Source organism: Tympanuchus pallidicinctus, unplaced genomic scaffold (genome assembly GCF_026119805.1).
Source record: "Tympanuchus pallidicinctus isolate F22 unplaced genomic scaffold, pur_lepc_1.0 scaffold1, whole genome shotgun sequence".
Taxonomy (NCBI): domain Eukaryota; kingdom Metazoa; phylum Chordata; class Aves; order Galliformes; family Phasianidae; genus Tympanuchus; species Tympanuchus pallidicinctus.
The window spans coordinates 78,699,317-78,719,447 of NW_026294618.1; the positions used below are offsets into that span (position 1 = coordinate 78,699,317).

General features: G+C 39.3%; 1 protein-coding gene across 7 annotated transcripts in view; it reads left to right on the forward strand.

Moving 5' to 3' along the window:
• RASGRP3 (RAS guanyl releasing protein 3) overlaps positions 1-20,131 on the forward strand; it is a 50,273-nt gene that overhangs the window by 10,373 nt on the left and 19,769 nt on the right. For 5 of the 7 annotated variants that reach the window (XM_052684154.1, XM_052684101.1, XM_052684137.1 and 2 more), the window contains exons 2-5: positions 15,395-15,593; positions 17,051-17,150; positions 17,721-17,786; positions 19,039-19,170. In XM_052684154.1, the coding sequence (XP_052540114.1) occupies positions 15,524-15,593; positions 17,051-17,150; positions 17,721-17,786; positions 19,039-19,170 (368 nt within the window). In that variant the 5' untranslated portion in view covers positions 15,395-15,523. Of the gene's footprint in view, positions 1-1,006; positions 1,261-12,540; positions 12,711-15,394; positions 15,594-17,050; positions 17,151-17,720; positions 17,787-19,038; positions 19,171-20,131 lie in introns of those variants that run through there. The other 2 variants (XM_052684110.1, XM_052684118.1) reach the window with 2 other exon arrangements.

Below are 20,131 nucleotides of genomic sequence, written 5' to 3' on the forward strand. Positions count from 1 at the left end.
GCTCTGAGCAATCCTTTGAATTTGTTCAGCTCTCTAATATGGTACCATTAGCAGAGCTTCTCTTTCAGGAAAATGCCTTTATAATTCAGTGGGACTGTGATCTTGCAAGGTCTGGTTTACTTGCAAAACCATAAGATACCATCCATTGTTACTGCACCCCATATTGAGGTACAGAAACAGTGTGCTGGTCAGGTTTTTTGATATAAGCTACCACTGGAGTTTCAGCCTGGTATTTCCTATATGCATGTTGGAAATTCAACTTTTCAGAAAATTGAGTTCTGCATCTCACCCTCAAAATTCCATTGACTGCATGCTTTTACCTTTGAACACCTGAATATATTTAAATATGTGGCCAAGCTGTAGGGAATTAGGCTACAAAATCTCACTTATATTTCAGAAATATATGGCCATGTATCTCCCTGGAAAATTCCATTAGAATCTGTCTTTTTTTTTTTTTTTTACTTTAGAGTTACACTTTCATTTGCTTACATTTAGGAACAGGGGGATAAGAATGCTTTTGTTTTCCATTTTGTTGACTCAGTTTGGACTGATAGCCCCCAACCCAGAAGAGGTATCCCTGTGTGACCAGGCAATGTCTGGCACAATGGGGCTCTGTCTCTGTGCTGCAAAAATAGTAGGCACCAAAATAAAAATTATCTGCAGTGTTATTATGGCACTCATCATTCTACTATGTAAACATAAGAGGTAGTGATGTTGCCCTTTAAATATGCCTAATCTCCCAAAGCGTGATTGTTCCCTTATTTTGTGTGATCAGTGGAGAGACCAAGTCTTAAAGATGTTAAGAACACCACTGTGCTTTAAAATGTTCTCTTCCTGACAGGAAGACTGAATTTAAATGCAGCAGATCATAAAGTCAGGTGCAAAATTGAAGCAATCAACAGAGATCTGTTTAACTTTCCATTCGTACTGCCCCTGCTGTTGATTAAGACTTATCTACTGTTGGGCGTTAGTCATTTAGAAGGGAGAAAAAAGAAGTTATGGAACACATAGCGCCACGTTCCAGTCAAGCGTTTTAGCAAAGGCTGCTATTATGAAAAGGATTTTCTAATAGGGGGAATAATGATCTTCAGATTCTGACCTCCTGGCACAGCAGTGAGATTTATCAGGAGGGGCATGTGACTAGTTAAGACACACAGCCCCAGCTTGAAGGAAACAGCTGCTCATTTCATGCTTTAGCACTTGGCAGCTGGACAAGGAAGGGTGATGTTTGTGTTGAATACCTCTGCAGAACCAAGTACAGTAAGTGATTTTCCCTGTTTTTATTTTTTTCTAAGCTACCACTGCTTTCCTATTTTCATCTGAGACCTTTTGTGAAATCACTTAAGAGAGAGGCGTGTTTTTTGTCACCTCATTGATAAGCAGTCATTCATGCTCTAAACGTCTATTTTTTTTGATCTGTGATTAACGATTGTATTGTTTTCGCTGTTGCAGGAACAAGACAGGTACTGTGTTTTCTCCTCATGCTAGTTGGGGAGGGAAAATTGTGTTTATTTACACAGATGATTGTGTAGATTGTGAAGAGATTGTTAATGGCAAATGTATTTTCCTTTCTCTGTAGAGCTAGTGAATAGGTAAAGATGCCAGTTGGGAATACAGCAATTTCAGCATTTGGCTTAAAAATAGTCATGTAAGGAATTGACAAATGTACTCGACTGAAATAGTGTGATCAACCTGAAGAAAGCTGCTTGTGACTGGCAAGTTTTATGGGTTGAAAGGTGAATTTTTTTGAAAGAGAAAGGTAGTAGCAGAGAAATACAGGAGAAAAGTGAAGATGCACTGATTAAGATACAATTGATTGTTGATAATAACACATAACTGGCTTGTGAAGATTAAAAAATCCTCCCTAAAAACAGGGAGTGAGTCTCCTAAATATCTCCAGGTTTTCAATTCACTTTATTTTTAGATGTTTGCATTTTTTATGCTTTTGCTTCATGAATGATTGATTTCCCCATCTGATAAATTTTGAAATCTCTGAAGTTTTGCTTAAAAATACAAGAATTACAGGATTCGTAAAGGAACTTTTGATCAATTATTTATATAGAGATGAGTTATTGTGGAGAGGTTTTTCATTTTGGTGTGGGTTTTTGGTTTTTTGAGTAAGACTGAGAAAGAATTGGAACAAATGAACAGGTAGTGGGGCATCAGGTATGCAATAAGGCTGAGGGTTGCCAGGTGCTTTGGGGAAGGCTGGGAGAAGGGAGACTAGTGGGATCCTGTTGATGAAGGGAAGACCTACATTTCAGAATGGGATCAAGAGTAAACACTGGAGTTCTAGTTTAGTGAATCATGTTGTCTGTCCTTTAAAGATGAGCAGAATAATCCTCATTCACTTCTCACGCAAAAAGAGAACTTTCATTTTTTATTTCTCCCTAACGGCTTCTAATTCTCCTTTAAACCATAGTTTATGGCTTTACTGTTTAACTGGAAATTTTATAGGAAAATGTCAATCAGTTGCAATTGTTCACAAAACCAGAAGTCTGCCTGGCTTCCTGCCTGTTCTTGTATCAGAGGGTAGTCTGCCTTTGAACCTTGAGCTGGAGTACTACAGACTGTGGTTACACTGCAGCCTTCCCACACAAATGGCACGCAAAGCCAGGAGTGCTGCAGGCTATGGGGCTCTGAGGTGCCTCCTGGCTTTGCACTCAGGAGCCTGTAGTCCTCTAGGGATGCTGGCTACAGCGGTGTCTCATGGACCTGTGTGTTGTGAAGAGCCATGCTTTGAACATAAGCTAAACCCCAAATCCACCAGAAAAATAGTAGCTCAGTAGTGCTGTTCCTGTTTTCCTTCTTCTCTAGAACAACCACTGTGCCAGGGTTGGTGCAAAAGACTGATGTAAAGCCATATGGTCCTGCGACAGCTGCATCACAAACCTGCTGCATGTATACATTGTGCAGCTGATTTTATTATCAGGCATCACTGGGAAGTGAGCAAAGCATAAGAGGAAACTACTGAAGATTTTATGGTAAAAATTCTATAACTGCACCACTGAGCTCACTTCAGGTAGTATAAGGTATGTCTTGAAACACGCTGTCAAAGCTAACACTGAATTATCTCAAAGAAACAGTGAGGAAAGCTCAGTTTTGTGCCTCTATGCTATTGGTTTTTAAGGTTATTTACAATAAAGGAAAATAACTTCTCACTGAGATCTGCAAAATTGAAGGTAAACAACCCTGCTGTATTTACAGTGCCCAGCTATCGTTATTATATCTTATTTTGAATGAAATTCAAGGGTAACAGCTAACCCTTTAAACCCTCTGTTCACAAAGTAAAGAAAGCTTGATCAGCATTACAAGATTCTCAAGGCTGCAGTTGTTTCTGTCCTTATCAGCCCACTTTTTTAGCAATAGTTACTGTTAAACACAGAGTGTGTGCTTTGAGAAACTAGAATATTGCAGTCTTCAAGCTTTTCTCACTTTATGGCTTTTCTGATGAATTCCAGCTGCAACCTCTGTTACTGGAGTACCCATCTTTGGATGCTGTTGGGGCACATACTGATTTTACACTGAAGTGAAAGACATAGCCACTGTACTACCACTCTTCCATAACTTTTATAACTTAGTATAATGATCTCCCAGAAACACATGTGCTCAGCTTTTTGAATATCACACTCGCATCCCCAAATTATGCTTGTGTTAGTCAAGGCAGTTCTGCATAGGCATGATATAGCACATAGATTGGATTTCTGCATCCTTTGTTATGGGAAGTGCCCAGCCTTTGCATTTGCCTTTGACAGATCTAGACTGACTACTGACATAGGTACGTATCTAGAAAGTCTGATACCTAGCAGAAATCTTCATCCTGGATGATTATTATTTTTTTTTTAATTACACAGTAGAGGAGATTTGATAACATTCTGAGCATTTCTGTAGCTCTGCAGAAGTTCAGTGCATATGCATATCACTTAGAGCCTTTTTCAAGATTCCTATTAAATTCTTTTCCTTTACTCCAAGGAAATTATTAGAGCAGTTCTCTGAATGGGCATGTTTGTGCTCTACAAGAAAACATCTAGAGTAACCACAGTTTTGCCAGCTCCTCGCTGTAGTTGAAAATGCTATTATGCACAGGAGCCACTCCCAGGATGTTCCTGAATAAAGAGAGGAAACTACTTTTAAAAATACTGTAGGGGTATTTGTGGTTTTCTTTTTTGCTAAGCTGTCTGAGTCTGATTATGCAACGTTTTTATAGGTACTACAAACATCTTCCAAAGAATGCTTTCTGTTAACATATTTGTAGTGCAATCGCTTTTCATTGCTGGAGTCGATTGAAATGTTTTCATGTTGGCCCTCTCTTTTAATTCACGAATGGCAGTATCTAATTCCCAAGCTTTTGAATCAAAAAAGCTGATAGAAAAATCCCAGGTCTTCAGATTTTTCTGATCACTGGTCTTCAGTGTGGGTTTTCTATTCAATGTGAATAGTCAATGCAGTGTTACTTTTTCAATTGCTTACTGGAATGGCCTGTCTGAAAGCCACCTGATTACCAGATCAGAAGCGCTGAGGTAGGGGCAAACTTTTTTGTTGCAGTGAAGTTAAAAGAATGTCAGCTACAAGCAAGATCAACATAGTGACTTGGCAAGTACAGTTCAGATACAGGGGCCATTCTGAAAACACATGGATATTTGCTGACCAGAAGTCGTGAGTGGTCCCATCAGAAAGTTTGGCTTACAATAAGTGTGTATGTGGTCAGGATCAAAGCGTGGGTGTGTGGAAATACCCACACAACTGATGTTTACTGCTCAGCAGAAAATTCGGTCTCCCCTGAGAATTACTTGGGTTGTTTTGGTGGCCATCTGCTGTCTCACTCTGAGTAGCCGCTCCCCTTGCTGCTGTGTCCTCTGACCGCATTCAAATAGGTGAAATGGTTTGACTCTCTCTGCACTGTATTCTCACACCTGTGATTAGTGCATATTATCTTTATTAATGATCTGGAATTTCTCCGGCTAGTGAGGAAGGCTTCAGTAGCTGAAGAATAACACCAGACCTACTAAACTGTGCAAAATTAGTGAAACTTGAGCTATTCCTGTTCAGATACCTAATATATTTAGTTCCTGCAAACAGAAAATAACCATATCATCTAAAATTAATTGGTGACTCAACAGTACATCTGCTTTAGTCTACCACCCAGGTTGTATCAAGCTTAGTATATAACAGTAGATACATACTATAGTACATGTTATGTTAAATATAATTGCATTTCCATATACAACTCCATCAGTCACTGTTAAAACTGCTTCTCTTTCAGCCTTTACTATGGAAACAGGTGTTTCACTCAGAGTAGTGGTGGGCTTGTGCAGGAGAACCTGAAGTATGGGAAATGTGTGCAGGAAAAGGCTCTTCTTGATGAACAAGAATTTTCCATTCCTATTGATGTGTATTCTGCTTACTGTACCTGAAGGTTGTTGATGATTCCCAAGTAGAAAACAGCCCTTAGGGTCCATTATTTAAGTAAATAGTAGATGATACAGTAGAGCAGATTGAATTTGACTTAGAGTGGGTACATTTGCATGCTTGCTTACACACACTGATTCCTTTGATAAATGACTCAAGGTTGCATATTTTCTTTGTTGTGATGCTACATTCTTCTTTGTAGTCTTTGAAAAGGCTTAATATTTCTCCAGCACAGGCTCTGGTCTCACCAAATTTAATCTCCTCAGTCTGAAATATTGTTATTATAGATGGGCTTCCATTCATAACTCATCATTTAATTAGCTCAGCCCAGTCCATAATCTGGTTCATATAACATGCATCAGTGAACTCCTTTTTTGCAGCAACTCAGTGTTTGAACCCAGAGCTTGCTCAGAAATTTCTGGTTTCGCTAGTGGGAAGGCAGAAAAGCAGTTTGTGCACATGATATTATGATGTAATAGATTGCCAGTGGTGCAAATTGCATCATAAAATCTTTGCTGGATTAGAGCTTGAGTCAGTTTACCAGCTGTTTTTTTTTTTTTTCTTCTGTTCAAATCAGAATAGCCCTGACTTTCTGGTTTTATCACACTGTTCATGAAATATCTTCCTTAAAACACTCAAAAAAGTCTCATCTGTTAAAGATGTCTTGCCTACTTTAGCTTGCTTACTCATGCTCTACTTTACCAAATGCATGAGCACGTACTTCCTGGAACAGATGCCACCCTTCCTAAAACTCTTGGTTTCCAGGCTCTGCCCTTATGACTGTCCATATATTTTTATCTCAACTAGGCAGTGGAACAAGAACTAGAATTTGCAATATTTTTTTCTCTTCTAGAACAAGTATTCTTTAATTAGTCACCCTCTTACTTGCTTTCTCTCTAAAGCCCAAAGATATTTCATTTCATTTAATATGGAATTTTGTTTAATATGTTCTGGGGCAGGAAGAACCTACTCTGGCAAATCCACTCTGTTGTCTCAGCCAAGTGGGGGACTACAATCCTTCCACTAAAAACAGTAACAGATCTTGTGTCTTTCACAGTGTTAATGTGTTCAGAGGTCTTAGAGAGTTTCAGCATTGCTGCTGTGCCTGTTCAGTATGGGAAGGGCAATCTAGGTGTGACCACTGTTACCTAATATTGGCAAGGCAGAGAAGTTTCTGGTGTACAAATCCTGAAAAGATTTAAAATGGTGTCCTAGTTGGGGAGCTGCTTGGTTTTACTGACTCTGATGTGTTTCTCAAGGCCATAGATAAGCATTTGGTATTTTTAACACTGAAAAAGCAGAAAGAGGCCAGAAGTTCTATGGGCAGTCACCTTCTTGAGTGAGGAGGTGAGAAGGCAGAGACCAGGCTGAGAATTATGGTCCTGGAAGTGAGAGGGAGCATGGATTTGGTCTCTGCATCCCTTTTCCAGTTCAGTCTTCTTTTGGAATTCCTGGTGAGATGTGTTCCTCTGAAGTCCATAGTAGCAGTGTGATCTGTGGCTTCAAAAGGGGTGATAGTTGTCTAGCTGCAATCCTGGGTTAAATAGTCCTTGTTATAATAAATAGTTAATTACCAAAAGGAACTTAGCATACTGAAGTTAAAAGGTACTTGTTGAATGTGTTACTTTTTAAAGCTGGATTTGTAAGATGCTTTTTACTCTTTTTTAATTTGAGACAGGTATGAGCTTGTTTGTGTTTCAGGCCTTTTGATGAGAAATGCCTGTGTTGCCTTACTTTTTTTTTTTTTTTTTAAATAAAGTATTTAACTTGTTGGCTGCAAATTGTCCTGTTGTTAGGAAAGTGCATGGTTATTAATAAAACCACTGTTCCAAAAGCATAGCTGTCGCCATTAACTGTAGTGATGCTGTTCTCATATTCTGTGCTCTGTGGATTTCTTCTGGTATCATAAAGAGTTTGAGAAGTTTGTTGCATGTCTTCATAGGATCATGCTAACCAGTGTGTTTCTCATTAAGGAAACAGTGTTTAGTCAATCATCTGCTCATTGCTTTGTTACCTCTGAAAATAAGTTCCAAGTCTGATCAGACACACCAGGAAGTGACAATAGTCTCTTCTCTGCCCTTCTCTGTCAGAGGCTTACTATTATTAAAACCTCTGAACTGCTTTAACACTATATGTTTGTGTTTAAATTATTCTCTCTGCACCATTAAGAAGTCAGAAGCCTGCTGCTGTTTCACTTCTGCCACTTCTTCCCAGGAGAAACTTACAGAAAATGCCTAGATGTAAGGAACCACTCGTGTATTTAGCTGTCCAGCATCTGCTGACAGCTCGCCAAAGGAAGGTGCTGTATCCCTCCTGACCTCCAGGCTGTGTTTTTATTCCACCAGCTTTTCACACGCCTGCTTCATTGTGAGCTTTGAGTTGTCATCAACTTCTGTGGGTGCAGAGCCACAGCATTGTAGCAGGCAGGCATCCCCCGTTCATGTGAGCATGGAACAGACAGCAATTTGCATGAGTTCCTGGGATTGTGCGCTTACTGACTGCTGTCATGTGTGTCTGTTACTGTTTTCTTGTGTGCCATTTCAATTTGCTTTTTTCTTCAAAGAGCAATTGCTCTTAAATAAATGGGATGCTGCCATTAGGGAATGAGAAGATTTACTGACTGTTAGCAACCGGTTCAGTCTTCTCTTCTTGTCTGGGACCTGTTAGCATATCTGTGGGGAAATAGCAGTTACATGTGAACTACTCTCTACATCAAAGGCAAAAGAAAAGGATGATTTCAGCATAAGATCGTTGTAACAGCCAAATGATAAAAGGGAGCCAAAGTCCTGTCCCTGCCCCTCTGTCCTCATAACTGTCTTGCTCCATCTCAGTCATCCAGTTTCCTTTTACTTAAGTCCCTGAACGCCTCTTCCTGCCTTTATTTTTTTGCCAGCTGCTACCTTCAATTTAGCACACTAGTAAGTACTTCCCAGGCCATGTGGTCAAGATATTTCTGAAGTTGCCCCGTATTTTCACTGTGTTCACAGGAGGAGATCACTCCTCACACTGGGATGAGCACACGTTGTGAATTTGCAGGGAGAAATGTGATGTATGGGATAATGGTGCTCAAGAGATAAAAATAAAGGCATGCTTAGCATCTCTTCATAAGGTGTTGGCCTTGTTTTTATTAGATGTAAAGTAACTGCAGTTGTTCTTCAGCTAGGAAAATGCCAGAAACAAGAAGAGGGAAAAATCTGGTACAATCATTGATGCTGGGAAAGATGGGAGACAGGTGGGTGTAGAAGTTTCCCTTTACTGGTATCTGTGATTACAGATTTCTTCTCTTGATATCAGTGTTGCTGCAGAGATGGAAGAGGGGGGAGAGAAAATGTCTGAACATCTTGCTTTCCAGGGCACTTAGCAATAATGTCTTTGTCTGAGTGACCACTGCAACTCTGCTGAGATTTACATGCTTGAGATACTCCATAAATGGCTGTAATTCTTTTGGCATCATTATAATGTATGAGCATTATGTGTGTGTGTGTATGTATATATATACACACAATCTGCAATGCAGCTGTCAATGTGGGCTTTAGAATGTTTTGAGCCAGGAACAAATAGTCCATCTACAGCGGGAAAGAAAATAACTGGAAGTTACTAAATTTGGTGTAGGGAGAAAGCTTATTCGAAAGGAAAAAAAAAAAAAGGCTTTGGAAACCATGGGTTTGTCAGACAAAAAATTTTGATACCAAATTGACTGACTTATATTCAAAGTTAAAGCTTCTTATAATTCCCTTTGCTTTAACATTGTTTGAATACTAGCCTGAAACTGGGAGTAGTGTTGACTCTTAAACCTGTCATAAATCTTGGAAGATATAACAGCTTCATAAAAGACACTGCTCAGGAACTGCACTACTGTATGAGAATTTTGACTTAATTAAAAATAAGAAAAAATTATCTAGTGAGGGAAAAAGGAAATCTCCACACTGAATATAACAGAAGACATAGCAAAATAGGACCTAGGATTTCTTAGTGAGCTATTTAATAGGTCTGTCTGATTTTCTAGCTTGGTTTTAAGAGAATAAAACTGGCAGTAGTAAATAATGGTAAAATATTAAAGTATTTTGTTACAGATAAATGGAAATGAATACTGACTCTATATCTTTCAAAACTGAAGATATGATTATTTCCTCATATGTGTTTTAAAATAGCTTAAAATAAATGTTTTCTCTTGGGAAAAGAAAACCAATCTGCTAAAAGCGTACAGCAGTGTGATCAGTCAAGAATATAGGCTTCCTTTTCTCCCCCCTGTCTTGACTAGGTTAACAAAACAAGCTTATTCACAAAAGGCTGTCAAAAGTTGTAAGCAAGTCTGTCAGTAATAAAGGTAATTGCTAAGAGTTTTTCTTGAGGCATACAAGTAAAAACATAATTTGTAAGAAGTACTGATAGTGCATTGATTCAGTTTCTGGGAAGAAAAAAAAAGGATATAGAAGCATATGGATTCTTAGTGCTGTTAGCTCTCCCATCCTGATGAGTTATGCTTTGGTGGTGGAGATCTCTAACTTGTCTGGAGGGCAAATATTCTCAGAAAATCTCTGTCCCCTCATGTCATGCACATTAATGAAATGTCTGATATTTGAAATTTTATTTTTGCTTTACTGGGTACAACCGAACACCTTTTAATGACTATCTACTGAGAAGTGTGGCTAGAAGTTTTCTTCATTTTGAAGATGAAATAAAATCCACTTTTGGATCTTTCTTTGAACCCAACGCCTTCCTGGGCAATTGCAGTACCTTGACCTATGGAGAGGGGAAATAAGGTAGTATTCCAGCACATTAAATAAAGGATGCATGTTCAGATTTTACTGCCGTTATAAGCTGGACTTACAGCTACAGAGACAAAGGCCAACACAGTAAACTGCAGAAGCAAATCGAGAAGTGAATGGGAAAAAGCCCAAGTATGGTAGATAATTGTATACTAGATAACATTGCATAACACTAAAATTGCAATTGAGAATGAAATCTTTGTTTTTAAAAATCCAGTTATCAATTTACCCATTATTTTGCAGAGCTTATATATGAAGAAACCTATTTTTATTTCTGTTATGTTAAAAATCTTGGTTACATTTCCCAGTAAGAGGTAAGAATGCTAAACAAAATGATGTCTAAGCAGCTTGGGTCTTGATCAAGTGACTTTCTGATTACTGAAAATATTTGGTCCTGTGACTATCCATTAGCATTCCTCGTGATTTCTGTAAGCTTCTCTTTTGTTTTAGGTCAGTATGTATTGTACTCCGTACTCTAATTTATGAATGTCTACAAGGTATTACGTGGCTCTGAACTAATAGTTCGGTAACGCGTATGAGCAGATCTATATTGCCACTTGGTTTCTCAACTATGGTCCAATTCATTCAACCCCTGTTCCTTCAGAAAGCCTCCAAATTGTTTATAACACCTATCTGTGTTAATTAAGTGGCATGCAATGACTTGAAAGTAGTTAGCCCAAAGGACTCTTCTCTCAGAACTGAACACAATGAAATACATTTCACAATTTTTAACTTCCTTGCTCTTATCTTAGAGCCGCAAAAGCTCATCCCTTAGAGGATGTGTTAGATGCCAATGGAAAGGCTTGGCAGCAGGGGGGGCTGCAGATGGGATCTCTGTGGGAGGAAGAGGCCAGAGGCTGCCCTATGATCGACATAGCTGTTCCAGCCAGGACATACTCTGGGCCACAGCTGAGCCCATCAGCCAGGCTCTTGGTGAAAAAGTCTGAGCAGGGACAGAAAACATGAAGAGGAGGAAAGAACAGAGAGAATAGCAAGGTTAGAGAACTGGAAGATGCTCTGTGGCAGAGCAGGTACATCCCTGAAAGAACTGAGACCATGGATAAGCTCATGATGGAGCCGGTACTCTTGTGAAGGGGCTACAGCCAATAAAAGAGCCACAGTGGAGCATAAGACAAGAGTGAAAGAGAAAAAGCAGCAGGTAGAAACTGTTCTGCATTGATCCTGACTTCCCACGCTGTTCAGTATCTCACTGAAAGCACTAAGTGTAATCTGCACAGCAGGGAATGGAGTGCAAGTGGATATGGGTGCCTGGCTGCTAGCTGGGGACAGTCTGGCTAGTTTGCAGTAGGTGAATGAAGTGGAAAAGTTGACTCTTTATCCTGTAGAGCTCATAGAGGCATGGAATCACTAACATCCCCTGTGCAGTGGATGTCTCTTGTTAATATGAGGTTTGGCTCTAGCTACTCATCAGCAGTATGCATTTAGCCATGTCCCGTCCTCTCTTCCTTTGAAAGGTGGAGTAAACGTTCTGTTTAGTGTATTTTGAAGTTCCACTTTGATCCAGAAAAAGTGAATTAAAGTAATAAGGTGAAGGCGATTATCAAGGATCTCCTGGTTAATTGGACTACTACTGTCTGAAGGTGTGTAGCAAAGGTGAATAAATACTGGTGAATCATACTGGAAGAACCCAGGACTTTCAGATTTACTTTTCTTTCCTCTCCTGCTCCCAGCAAGGCTCATATCCTGCATGCAAGGGGCAGTGCAACAATCTTCCCCTTGTTCTGCTCTTCCACGCCACATGACAAATGTCATTGGTAAACCAATGTGCCATTCTGAAGCATGTGATGCTTGAAGTCATGTACTGTGACAGAAACAGTGGCATTAGGCTGCCTGACAGCCCACACTGTCACTGTGCTTTCCTGCTTAGAACAATTTTTGCATGTGTCAGCTGGAGAAACTTTACCAAGAATGTAACTTCCTTAGAGTTTTCTAGACATGGAGTTGCATGTACTGTAATAAATCAGTACTGATAACCTACAAGAAATATTTAATTGCTTGTGTGGTAGCATAAACTTAAGGAACCATGCGTTAGGCAACTTGTGTCAATTTGAGCCCAGACAGATGTCTGGACTGCACCAGTGTAGGTAAAGGTGTAGCCTTATGTGTCCCATTTTGGATTCCTATTATGGTATTTGCACTAATCTATTGGAGACTAATAGCAAGAAAGGCCTCATACTGAGATTCTCCACTACAACTAAAGGACGGTAGATGAGGTCTGTCCTGAAGAGCTTCCCACGGATGTGAACAAGACAAGGTAAAGCAAAAAAAAGTGCAGTAAGGGCAGTTACCATAAACATTCTCATGAGATTCTTGATTTTTTTTTTTTCAGCTTATTTTTCTGTGCACTGCTACTGATTTGATTTCCTTGTTCAGCTGCTCACATTCAGCAGTTTCTGCCCAGCAGCCAGGTGGTGGAAATCATCTAATGCAAGCATTCATTTGAGGAGGGGAAGAAGAGGAGCAGTCTAACTTACTTAAACTTCCAAAGAGTGTCCTAATCTTGTAAAGAATGTGTTCTTCCTGTATGCAGGTCTCTGGAAAGTTTACAGATGAGCTGAGACCCATAGAGGTGCCTGTGTGTCAAAGTTGAACTATTTACACGTGGCTCTATTTGTTGTCCCTAGACAGAAGAAAAATAACACATTTTTAACTGATGGGGGAAAATGTTACATCTACGTTTACTTTGGTTTGGCTAAAAAGCTGTTTTAATTCAGTTCAGCTAAATAAATATTACCCCATTTGTCAAATGTAAGCCTATTTAAACCCAGCTTATTGGGTTAGCTTGCACCTGTAACCAATGTAGCTTGTATGGGACTCATGTGAAAGTGCCTGTGCAGCGATTTGTATTGGCTTGACATCAGGGTTTTATGTTAAACCCCTGCAGCTTCCAGGTGAGGACCTCCCCTTAGTAGCCTCCAGCAATAAAAGTGATGACTTCTGTTTATACTACTAATAATAGCCAACAGTTAAAACTTGACTAGTGTTCCCAGCTCTGTTCTTGCCCTTCAATGCTTTTGCATGAGACCACAAGTTAGCTGACAGTGTATCCTGTTTCTTTAAAAAATAAGGCATTACACCTTGACTGCATCTGCCACAGGAGCTCACAGCCTGCATGTTCATTTTAAGCATATCTTTCAGGACAGTCCAGTGTCATCTGAGCACTTCCAAAATGTTGAATAAAAAATACAATTAGGCTGCATGAGAATGTTAAGGAAAGCTTTCTGTTCAAATGACTGTTCAATGTGGTGGTCGTGGTGAGGTTGAGACTTGTAAGGGAGTCTGCATTTAGTAGGTCAGTCCATTAAAAACTTTTAACCTCTGGACACACTGCTGCAGACATTTTTGCTTTTCACTTATTAAGGAATTTTGCCTCCCATAATGGTAATATGTCATCAAATAAAGCATGACATGCTTAACAACACAGTTTGGTTCATAGGCAAGTGCTACAGGACTGGTGAAACTCCTGCCCTGCCACAGGTTCCTCTCCACAGGCTGCAGCTCTGACCCAGGGCTGTTCCTGCAGGGGCTCTCCATGGGCTGTGTCGTCCTTCAGGCCTCATCCACTGCAGCACCTTGGGCTCCTCCTTGGTTGCAGGTGGAGATCTGTCCCGTGTGGTGCCCACAGGCTGTAGGGGTACAGCCTGCTCTTCCATGGCTGCTTCTAGGCTGCAGGAAACTCCTTCGAGTACCTCCTCCCCTCCTCCTGCACTGACCTTGGTGCCTTCAGGGCTGTTTCTCTCACATCTCTCACTCCTCTCTCCCAGCTGCTGTAGTGCAACAGTTTTTTCCCATTCTTAAATCTTCTCTCTCAGAGTCAAAACCAGCACTGCTCATGGCTCAGCTCTGTCCATCACTGGGAGCAGTTGGACCTGACTGCTCTGACATGGAACAGCTGCTGAGTGAGCTCTTCTCATCCATCTCTAGATGTGGTGTTGTGGTTGGATACTATTTATGGCACAATCTAGACATTTCTCATTCTAATAGAACAACAGTGCTTAATCACACAAGTAATGATGTAATGGTTGTGGTTGTTGGAGGCTGTGATCAAGAGATATGATATAATGTTTTGGCTCAGCTGAGGATATGTGGCTTAGCCCCAGCCAGCCAATTCTTCCTCCAGTGGAAATGTTACATCCTTCTTTTAGCAATATTATGAGCATCAAACCCATTAGTGGTCAGATAGGGAGTAGGCTGTAGTGTTAGAATCTAGGTATCTACTAGTTAAATAGCTGTCGTACAATTGAAAATAAAAGTACTGCTATTCTACATGGAGTGTTATTTGTTGATTGCTATAAGGGTGCCTTAATGCTGTTAACAGAAGACAGGGATGGTGCTGCCCTATGCTATATGTTATAGGGAATGGTTAAAGAAATCTGATCAAATTACTTCCCCTCCTACATTTCATGTGCAGCAATTTTCAAGGGATAGACAGAATCTTCAATGGCTTTCCTCAATCCTATTTTTAAAGTGTTGACTAAATTATTTTGAAATACCAACTCTTTAAACATGATCTGTTTTTCTGTTATTTCTATTATTTCTGAAATCTCTGATTAGTATTTTTTGCATCTTTCAGGCATAAATGGATATCTGCTAATTAAATGCATAGTAGATGTATGGTACATTCTAGAAGTTTCTGTACACATTCAGCCTTCTGTGCATGCTCAGCTCCTATAGAAAGATCTATTTTTAAAAGCTGTAGCATTCAATCTCCAGGTTCCTTGAAAAATTGCCTCCAAGTTTAGTGTTTGTTATGACCTTCATTAAACATTCTATGTGGCCTATGCCAATTAAAACCATTAGCATAAAAAGCTATCAGCTATGAGCCTGTAACCTTAGGAAAAGCAAATGTTTATGTTTTGAACACAAAAGCAGCGTTATTAACAAAAAGTGACTTATCAAGTGTAAATAGAATGACCTGAACAAAGCGTGCGTCAGCGTACATGCATGTCATTTGCCATCTGCTTTGTGTTATGACCCCTGCTAGGGATGTGTTTTGTGCTAGTGGACAATTGGAAAACACTTAAAAACACAAGCTGGAATGTATAGAAATCTTACAGCAGTCTTTCACATGGTCTGTGTCATGTGAGGGGATAAAAACAGTTTGCAGAAAAGATGAATTGAACTATAAATGCTGCATCCTGATAACTCTCTCATGTAGCCATATAGCTATGATTTCCTTTACTTTCTCTCTGCAGGTTTTCCTGGAAGCCCAGATAAGAACACAACCAACAATAAAATGAAAAAACTGTGCAGCTGAAGAACTGAAGAAGCATTTTTCTACTTGGTGAAAATGCCTGTTATTTTTTGACAACGATTAAAGAACAATGGGGTCAAACACACTTGGGAAGGCTGCAACATTAGATGAGCTTTTGAACGCTTGTATTGAAATGTTTGGTAAGTGTTCTCAATACTTTGCTTTGCTGTTGTTCTTTGAATTCATCTTATAGCATAACCCCCGCTGTTCTCTGATTTAGGCAGTCTTTCCCTTGGCAAACATTTCCATTCTGTAAAATTTTCCATGTTTCATTTTGTCCCAGAATTATGCAGGCCAGAATTTTAGTCATATGCATATTGTGTTAAGAAAATGTAATACAGGTAAAGCGCAATGTTGTGTATAGTGGCTTTAAAACTAAACAAATGTTTAATTGAATGATTCAAGGAGTTATTTCTGGCATTGTCTTGAGGGTTACACAGCTGCTTTTCTGACCAGTTGTTACTCTGAAACGTTTTTCAAATCATCATGCAATAATTGGAAATAATATGACTCAAGGCTCATGTAATCATTTTACTCTTATTTAAATGTAGTGTACCAGGTCTGAGGGAAAGAAGTGATGAAGTAGACCTTGATCCACAGTGCCATTAATCAAGAATTATGTCACCCTATAGCCAGATGAGATGAGTTCATGGATATACTTATATGCTTTGAAATGAGTTCTTAATTCACAAAGCTACATTTAAAGTCTCTTGGAACACAAGACAGGCTTTGATTTGATTGAGGGCTGTTGGTTTGGGGCTTTTTTCCCTTTTGGAGAGAAGGAAGCATCTGAAGATGAGAGGAATTAAATATTTAAGGGCCAGATTTGGTTCCTGAGCATACTGCATCTCTGTATATCCATTTTTTGTAGACCATGATCAGACCTGCTGTCCTGTATACCTAGTGAGAGGTAGCAGAACCAATATACTTCATGTCTCTTGGGAGTAATCTCTCTCTTCCATGTATGCATGCTGTCTTGACAGCTCTAGTCTGTATGTGGTTCCTGTTTCATACACACATGTAGACTACTGTCTACTGAAATAGCAACAGAGAGAAAATAACATAGGATTGTGGGTGCTATGGAGTGTGAACAGCCAGGCAATCAGCCAGGGAGTAACTTCCATAGCCTCAGTGGCTACACTGCAGAAACTGGGAGAGTCTGTACAGCAGCTGGAGGTGTGATCCGCATACGGACTGAAATGTTGCTTTTGATCCCTCTTTTTAAACAATCTAGTGGTTAATATGCAGCTGCACCTAAACAAACCTTGTGAGTGGTTTTGGATAAACCATCTCCCTGCCCTTTCAGTGGACTAACTTTAGATTTGTTATTTGTATAACCCACTGTCTCATTGCACTGATTCAGCTTATATGCTAGACATGTCCACGCCTGTTGTCTGGACTTTCTTTTCCCTACAGCACTACAGTCTAGCAATAGTTTCCTCTAAAGGAGGATTTGTGTGCTTTGCTTTTGTGTCCTGTCTGTTTGGTAAATAATGGCCCAAGATTTTAACTTCTGATATTTTTTATCTCCACTTGAACGACATATGCTTCTCTGTTCGCAGCTAAGAAGTTCATTCCCTTGTTGCTCTTTTTTCAGATGACAGAGGAAATCAATGCTCCAGCCATTTGCCGAGAATCTTTCTTCTAATGCATCGCTGGTACCTGCCTTCCACAGAGCTGGCTGTCAAGCTTCTGTCTACATATCCTTTCAGGAAGTCTTGCAAGTCAGCATTACAGTGTTGAAAGCAGATTGTTTCTGCGACTGCATGTAAAAATTTGTTACTTAATTAGTAACAGAGTTGGACTCTTTCACCCTAAAACATGGAAATCCGGGAGCTTCATTCGGCTTTTGGTTGTAGATATTTTCCATGAGAACAAGTTTGCTGAGGCATGCTTTGAATTATCTTTGAATAAATGGAAAAATGTTGCCAAGATAATTTTTCAAATTTATAGTGGCAGGCTGGTATTGGACCAATACGAGCTTTCAGTGGTAGCTAAGTACCTACGTGTCTTCAAAATTGTTCAGCTGAGTACTCAGAACAGTGCATTAGAGGCATTTTTGCTAGGGCAAAAACCAAAATGGCAGCCAAGAAATTGTCGTTGTCTTAAGATACTGTGTAAGTGAATGAATATCAGATCATGCTGTAGTTGTCTGTCGAAGCAAAGTTTTTAATACTGGTTTTGTTCAACTGGTCTAGAGTCACTGTCTGATGTAGATAAAAACCACATTACTGAATCAAGTCACCTGAAGCTTTCTTTAACTAGAATACATATAGAGATGCCAGTGGGGAGAACTGCAATGAATTCAGACTAAAAATCTGCTACTTCATGAGGTAGGCACGCTTCTGTTTTCTATTTGCTGTGAATACTATAATTGTAATTTATTTTCCTAATGTTTAAAAAAGTTATTGTTTTATTTGATCTCTAGTCTGTAGTAAAGTGTGAATTACTGTGCTTTGAAAACAATGGTTTCAGCAGAACCAGTGCTTAAGACATGTAACTGTGCATGTACTGTACAGCTGATTGAAACCTTGTGCCGTGAATTACCTGGTGTTTGAGCATGACACCTCTTACAGGGAGGTGAGGTCAGTGCCACACAGAACAGTGACACTTTTTACTTCCATATATCATCTATTTTGGTGGAGGAAGTTTATCTCTGGGCTGTTGGCTTCAGTTCAAATAATCTGTGCGTAATTTATGATGACACGAGTATGTTAGAGATGTCAAAGCTTTTACAGATCAGATTTGTTCTGATCTTTGCACCTAATTGTCTCTGACTTTGTTTCTACAGGAAAGCTGTCCCTGGTTAGGCTGTGCTTGGTTAGGAGCATTTCTCCATAAAATAGAAAGTATGAATTTTTAAGCTAACACGCTACAACCTGCTTCCCTCAAACAAATGACTAAATTATATCACTGTGTTGGAATGGGAGAGAGGTACTGAAAGTAGCACTGACAAAGCCTTTTTCCTGCCCTCTTAAATAGAAGAGGAATTGCCTTGTTTACATGGTTATCGTGGTAGTGCTGCCACTTTAACTTCACGTTTTCATTTTCACTGGAAAATCTTTTTCTGAGCACAGTGTCTCACTTAAACAAGGGACAAATGCAAGTCATTTGGGTGCCCTGGCAGTGTGAGTTGGGGCAGGTGTGGTGTGGCTGCCTTTTGTGTGTCACCCCATGCATCTTTTAATTTGACATTTCAAAAGAGTGCTCTTGTATGGTACTTTGGTGAATTAAATGAAGGAAATTATACGATAATTTGATTGCATGATGTCAACGATCCTGTTGTCAGTTATAAGCTAGAATATTTTGGAGTTACTTGAGACTGTTGATTCAGCTACTAAGAGAGCAGTGGTACAGCCCCTGTTTTTCTAGGTCTGTGACTGTTTATTTTTAAAGTCTTTGTCATTAATGTCAGAGAGAAGTACAGCATCAGCAGGCTGGGGTTGCACACCCTCTCTGCCCCAAAACCACTCAGTCTGAAATATTCTTAAGTTCTGTTGATTAAAATGTGAGTATCTCTGTACAGCCACTAAATATTACACCTGAATCCTCAGGTGTTTCTGAACTTATTTATGTCAATTTCAGATACTGGATTCTGGAATTTCCTGCAGAATTTAACTTGGATCTCGGGCTGATTCGTTTGACTGAAGAATTTCGAGAATTAGCCAGCCAGCTTGGCTATGAGGATCACATCGATCTCATTGATATCTCCAGCATGTAAGAATGTCATGAGCTTTATCATCTTTACCTCTGTTCTCTGTAGCAGCAGAATTCTAATTCTGTCCAAAATATGAAAGTATTAAGGGCCATCCTAATATTGAGAGAGCAAACAATCATTTACAAAAAAAAAATTCTCTTACCATCTAAATTTGGAATTCTACATGTAGTTTGACACTGAAGTCTCTTATCTGTGCATAAGTATTCACTATAAATGGTAAAGAAATAATTTTCCTGATTCTTTTCAAAAAGCTAGTGCTAATTAAATGATTAATATTACTTTCTTACTGTTACTTTTCATACAGAATGACAAGCAACGCAGTGATTGGCACATTGTGTAAATATTGTATTTTCTTATGGAAGCTTTTTTGTTCTCTTATCTGTAACCTGCCTGTTTTTTCCAATGCCTTTCTGTGTGCTATTTTCTATTATTTAATTCAATAATCTTTAGCACTGACATGTGTAATTTTGTTGCACTGAAGTGCTTATACTACTATTACCATGACTTCTAAGAAGTTACCTTCTAAACATCACCAAACAGGCTCTTATATCTCACCTGATATTGTAGATTTTCTTTTAAAATATGGCACAGTCAAAATTGTTTTTCCTTATTTAAAAATCAGTGTAGCAACCTGGAAGGATGGCCCAACTAATCTCTGTGAAGTCTACAAAATTTTGTGCTCGAATGCCAGTGAAATCACATGAATATTAGCTCTTCAATCTTATTTTAAAATTTTAAGTTAGGAACCTCTTTCTGCTCTATGAAGTGCCTTTGCTGTAGCTGGGTAGGAGTTATTCCATTACTTGTAAGCAAACGGTTTACATAGTTATGCACAAACACCTTACTGTGGTTGTTCAACTGATGGCATTTCTACTGTTCTGTTATTTTATGGACTTGTGGTCTTATAGAGTTAAAATTAATTCTTGATCTTATTGAAGGTGGCTTTTTTTTTCCAAGGCA